The sequence below is a fragment of the Pistacia vera genome, unplaced genomic scaffold (genome assembly GCF_008641045.1).
Source record: "Pistacia vera cultivar Batoury unplaced genomic scaffold, PisVer_v2 Contig217, whole genome shotgun sequence".
Taxonomy (NCBI): domain Eukaryota; kingdom Viridiplantae; phylum Streptophyta; class Magnoliopsida; order Sapindales; family Anacardiaceae; genus Pistacia; species Pistacia vera.
Window position 1 is genome coordinate 1,126,599 of NW_022196021.1, and position 6,566 is coordinate 1,133,164.

The 6,566-nt window shown below is 33.0% G+C and overlaps 1 protein-coding gene across 1 annotated transcript; it reads left to right on the forward strand.

Moving 5' to 3' along the window:
* Positions 1–4,633: 4,633 nt before the first annotated feature.
* LOC116130092 (pectinesterase inhibitor 7-like) lies at positions 4,634–5,573 on the forward strand. Its single transcript, XM_031415842.1, has one exon. It carries the CDS (start codon positions 4,691–4,693, stop codon positions 5,351–5,353), a length of 663 nt encoding a protein of 220 aa, XP_031271702.1. The 5' UTR covers positions 4,634–4,690; the 3' UTR covers positions 5,354–5,573.
* Positions 5,574–6,566: the final 993 nt, after the last annotated feature.

The window sequence follows — 6,566 nt, forward strand, 5'->3', positions numbered from 1 at the left end:
CCAAGTAATCTTAAAATACCTAAAAAAATGAAGATAATCATCATATATACCTCTTATATTACCAACAGTAACTACTATTGGTTTTGGAAGATTACCAGAATCTCATATTACTTGACAACCAAACGTGGTAATCAAGTAATAAAATATGACATTACCACAGTAATTGGGGATTACCTCCAACTAAACACGCCCTTAGGGAAATTAGGCTTTTAAAGAGGGGTACAATTATAATGAAGTTAAAGACAAAATTGAATTTTAAAATTTCAGGGGATTTGTCTATAACATACGTCTGTTGGAATTTATAGTCTTATATATACATAATATAAAGATAGGTTGACCAACACTTCTTACAACTGTCTCTCACAAACGCTGACGTGACAGCTCACAATTGGTCAATTTGCATTTGGTCAGGCGAGACCTTTTGCAAACTAATTAATTACGAGCTGACACGTCGCGTTTGTAAGGAAAAGTTAATGAAAATGATTTATGAGTGTAAATATATTTATAGATATATATTCTATATATATATTATATATTATATATATATAATTTATATATATATATATATATATATAAATCAACCCCGATACAAGTGGATTTCTCACTCATAGTGGATATAAGTAAATTACATAGACCATAATCTTATTATATTATGACATGAATTATAAATATTTTTAGAGTAAATGACTTTTTCCCACCCAAGGGTGGCCTAATGACATTCCTACATCAAAAAGTTTCAAAATACAACTATTACCTAAATGTTATGTTTCGTTAATAATTTTGTTAAATACAGTTATATCATTATGAAGATGAAAATACCCTTACTATTTGACTTAATTTTTTTATTTTTTTTTTTCATATCAACAGAGTCAATTACTAATATACCCACTATTTAAATATAAAATTACTGATATTTAACTTACCAATTTGTCCTTCCATTTTTTTTATTAAAAATACTGTTAATATAAAATATGAAAAAAAACCCTGATTGTTTTTGCTTTTATTTTCCTTTCCCTTTTTTCTTCTTCGTCTTCTTCCATCTCTTCTCCTCTTTCTTAGTTCTTCTCCCTTTCATTAAATTTTCTTCTCTTTTTCTTACATTAGTTCTTCTCATTTTTATTTTTATTTTAAAAAAATTTCTTCTCAGTTTACAACCCAAAACAAACATCAATCCATTATACAACCAACAACAATCAATTTCCCATTCAATTTGAACCCAATCAACGGACAAAACAAAACAACACATGCTACAGGCGACGAAGTTGTGACCGATGTCATGTGCACATGGGCCCAGTTGTTGGTTGCTTATTAATTAATCTAGTAGAGTCCAAAGTCTAGTTGAGTTAGTCTGATTATGTGGGTCCAAATAATTGTACATGGGCATCAAGTTAAGACGTGTTCTTAATCCGTTGATTCATGGCAAATATTTTGGCTTAAGAATAGGTCTACAGGTTGGGTTGTTAGCTGAATATCAGTGTCATATTTATGCTATTTTTACTGGTTGAGTCCTTGAAGTCCGGTCAATTGTTATTTCTAGTTGTATTTAAGTCTTTCATGTTAATAAGAAAGGTATCAAAACAGTTGCAATCAATGAGTATTGGAGGCTGTGGATTTCCTCGAATTAATCCAACTCTTTCTTCTAGCGTGAACTTGACAACCGACATTCGGCGAGCAATCAATCTCCAGAGTGATGGGGGTTTTGTAGGGGAAGGGCTGATGAGTCTGTGGGTGGTGACAGGAGCGATTTTGGCAGTCGATAACAACAGGAACTACTATGGCTTCAGGTTGGATCTGAGAAAGAAAACATTAAGGAAAGAAAGAAAAGGATGAAAGGGAAAAAAAGATTAGAAATATGTGAAACATTATCATGTTTTTTATAATTTTAACAGTAATAATGCTTTATGAGTGATTCAAAACATTTAAGTTAATAAATTTACAATAAAATTTTGTTGAGTCAAAATTCTAAATACATATTGTAAAATATAAAGTCTCTTTTTTTTTTGGTTTTTTTTTTTTAAGTTTGAGTAGATTCAATATGAATTTAAGCGGGGTCAAAATTGTAAATACTATAAACTATAAATTTTTTTTTTTTTTTTAAAGTTTGAGTATGTTCAATTGAATTCATATGTTATAGTGTAGCTATGTCATTATTCACACTCCACGTATTTCTACTCTAAAGATTTTTTCATGACAAATTTTCATGGTGACATCCTTCTTATATGTTAATTCCTAATATATATCTCAATTTGATTTCTACAAAATATGACCTGTATTCGACAAATATAAATGCAGATATAATTGTTCTACAATTATTCTATCAATTTATATGTGAAAATATATACACCCTAGTCAAGCCAACGATTATTCCTGTAATTTGTGTGTAAATACACACAAACGAATAATAGGAGGGGGAGTTAGGAAAAAGAGAATGCCACATTTCTAGAAAATTCCCAAATTGAATTCTCACTTTTCCAGAAACAATGAAAGTGGGAATTCACATGCAATTGTTTAATTTCTCTTTTGGAATTATGCAATTTTACCCAACTCAAATAGAAGTGAAAACGATGAATGTGAATGGGACCCTTATGAATTTCTAAAGCTTACGGCATCACTAAGCACAGAGCACGCTTCAAAAATGAAAATGGTCATCGCAAATGGGCAAGTAAACAAAGGTCTCAACTCCCCACAGAAGCATAATCACCCAGAACCGCCCAACGAAAGAAATAAAATGGGCTACCTAGTGCTCCATTATCACTATGTTTCCCACACTTACCAAACATTCAATAAGGTTTCCATTTGTAGTGGACCCATATTGTATCATGCACTATAGTTTTAATATTCATATAAATTATCATTCATTCACCTTTTAAGGTTATAATAATATAATTAAGTACTCTATAATTTTGTACTATAAAATAGTTTATTTAATTATTCCTAAAGTTATAAGAAAACAATACAAAAACTTTTGAAATCAAAAAGATTGTGTTAACCCGTAAATAAACTTACCACCATTTATTATCACAACTTGATGATAATTATAGGTGTTAATTAAGTCCAAAGGCCAATTGCCGAGGGAGTGAGCAATGCATCAGCTTCAGCAGCCGCAATACGAAAAGGCTGCGGAGGTCGTGACTTTGTTTTCTCACTGCAAACACAATCTTCCATCTTTTATATATTTATATAGAGTAAACTACTTTTTTCCACCCAAGGTTTGCCTTAATAATTTCCCACCCAAAAAGTTTCAAAATATTATTTTCCCACCCAAAGTTTATATTATGTTTACTACCATGAATACACCTTCTGATTTGACGACCAATGATGAGCAAATTCGGTTCAAGACTATTGGGGCTTTTGAAAAGGGAATATCGGTGAGTCTTTTAGTGATGGCATGTTGGATTTTGGTGGTCGAGATTGCTCGAAATCTGACTTGGAGAGGGTAGTTACACGTTTTACAAATCGCTTTATTGCCAACGATTGGCAAGGTCGACAAGAGTAAGGTTTTAGGGGTATTGGTAAATAATAATTGGGAAAGAGAATGGTGGTGATGTGAGGTCACAAAGATGTCGGAATCGGCCAGTGATTGGTTGGAATATAAACTTTGGGTGAGAAAATGGTATTTTAAAACTTTTTGGGTGGAAAAGTGTCATTGAGGCAAACCTTGGGTGGAGAAATGTCGTTTGCTGATTTATATACCCATTATAAATAGTTCAACTGTGTGTGTATTAGTAAAATTGAAAGCAAAATATTCTATTTGTTTTTACACTTTCTGATAATGCTCCGTGTGGGATAAAATAAATTTGGTTTTGCACTTTTTCATTAATATCATGAATTATAAGATATCATTTTAGTTAATGAAATAAATCTAATAATGTATGAGCATGGTTTTAATAAAATTTATATCAAGGCGTTTTGACTAAAAATGACTGATATAAATCGTAGTATTTTGTAAAATTTTAGAAATATTTTACATCCAATATATTTGATGCTTTAAATCTAAATTTTTTATGTATATTAATAGTATTTTGACAAGATTAATAGAGATAAAAAGTCAAAAATAGATTTATCACTCGTAGAAATTTATACAAATAGAGGAATAAAATATACATATACCCATTTATTTCTATTTCTAATGAAACATCCATAATTTCTTTTGCTCTAAATGACAAATATGTCTTTTTATATATCACAAAAGTTTATAATTGCTGATATTTTATACAAATATTTTATTTTATTCACCAAAATAACCACTCTTTGCACCACAATTTATTTTTTGTAATTTTGATTTTATAAATTATCCTTTGAGCATTATCACACAAGTTTACATCAAAACAACTATGAAAATATTAAATATTATATATATATAAACTCCTACCTATGAAAATTAAATAAAAATAAATTTTATTTTTCTAATTGCTTACTTGTGTAAGATTCCGCCCCTTTTATATTTTTTTATCCATTAAAATCTTTTCATATCTTTTATATGTTTATATATGTGCATCGTCTATCCAAACTAATGACTAATGAGTAGTTTTCAAAACGACGATGGCAATACCGTCATTATACTGGAGTACTAAAGGCTAAATTCGTCATTCCACTTCTACACTTGACACTACTTAAAACGTGAATGCTTCAGCAGAAACCCACCACTCTCTGTTTCACACTCACACTCCACCAAACAAAACACAAAGCCATGAACAAAAACACTTCACGTCCTCTCTTCCTTCTCCCGTTTCTCTTATTCTTGTTTTCCCTCAGTTTAATCTCAGCCCTTAATCTCAATCCAATGCCATCCTTCGATTTCATCCCCAGCCCTGGCTCCCAACCCCTAACCAACGACTCAGATTTCATCCGCTCCAGCTGCAACTCAACTCTCTACCCGGACCTCTGCTACGCGTCGTTGGAAGGCTACTCCAGCTCCGTCCGAGAGGACCCGGCGCAGCTGGCTCGTGTCGCCATCGGCGTCAGCTTGAAGAAGGCCAAAGCCATGGCGTCCTACGTGGCCAACGTCAGCCGCGAGGCCGACTACAGCTCCGACCCCCGGGTGTGTTCGGCGCTCCATGATTGCCATTCGAACTTCGGCGACGCAGTGGAGGAGATCCAGGGGTCGCTGAAACAGATGCGACACCTCGGCGCGGCGGGGAGCTCGAAGGAGACCCTCCGGTTTCTGATGAGTAATGTGCAGACGTGGATGAGCGCGGCGTTGACGGACCAGGAGACGTGTACGGACGGTTTCGATGACGTGGCGGACGGGCCAGTGAAGGCGGATGTTGTTGATAGGGCGGCGTATGTGAAGAAGCTGACCAGCAATGCCCTTGCTTTGGTTAACAGTTATGCTGAGAAAGAAATGAGTTGATGTAGAAGATGATGATGATGATGTTGGTGAAATGTTAGGTGGTTTAGGGCCATTGGATGTTGGTGAGTTAGATAGAATTAGTGTATGAATGTTAAGGTCAAATTATATATAATACTCTCTATATATATTTATATTTTTAATTATGATTAATATTTATAATTTTTATGTATGCATTTATGTATGTATGTATTAGGAAGAAAATTGGATGTTAATTGTTGAGTTGAGCGGAATTGACTGAGTTAGTTTGTTATGTGGTTGTAAATGTTTTAAGTTGAGACTGGCTTTTGTTTTTGGTTGGAAGTTGGAACCGAGTTTAGTGAGTTGAACTCCGAGTTAACTGACCTGTCTTTGGTTTATCTGTTAGTGTCTCTCCTTTTTATCAGCTTTCTTTTTCCTCTACTTTTTGACCATGTTTTAGTTTACAAATGTTAAATCTCGCAAATTAACCATAATTTAACTGATAAACTACCATTATTTCAAGTCAATGAAGTAGGTTTAGCTGAGTTGTATAACAATTAACCATCTACTCTCCACGAATATGAATTTTGCGAATTCATTTTTTATATTTTAAAAATATTGAAAATTATTAAAAAATAAAAACGTTAAAGAATCACCAACACAATCAATAAAACGTCTTTACATTACCATGTATTTTGTTTGTCTCAAAGAGTTTGTTTCGAACATATATCAAACAGGAAATGCGTTTGTAAATGAAGAAAACCTTAAATTTGAAGTGAATTCATAACCTTTAATTCAAACTTAATGCAAGAATTTTCTTTTAATTAACATTTAATTTAATTCATGTTAACAGGGCGTCAATTTTTGTTTTGAGCCAACTGCCAAAGGAATCATTTTTCACATTAAAACTGATTGTTCTGAACACCATTATTTATCATGTCGATTAATGATGCTCTTAACGTGACCCTTGACCTCCAGGGCCCACACCAATCTTTACCGACCACGATAGGATTTGGTGGTTGGTTGTTTGATCGATCGAACCGCCAGGATTTTGTTTGATTTCCCGGTGATCGCTCTGACCTGTAAGAACTCGTGAAAAATTAGTAAATGGGAAAAATGAATTAAAGGTATAAAGGTTATGTGAATGAGGCTGGCTTGCTTACTTTAAACATGCTTTTGTTGCTAATCTTTGATTAATTAAGCTTAATTATAAAGCAATATGTCACGTTGATGACTCTCGTTAATATTCGGTCAA

What these genes read in the sequence shown, in the direction of transcription:
- LOC116130092 (XM_031415842.1), top strand. Translation starts at nt 4,691, where the DNA reads ATGAACAAAAACACTTCACGTCCTCTCTTCCTTCTCCCGTTTCTCTTA.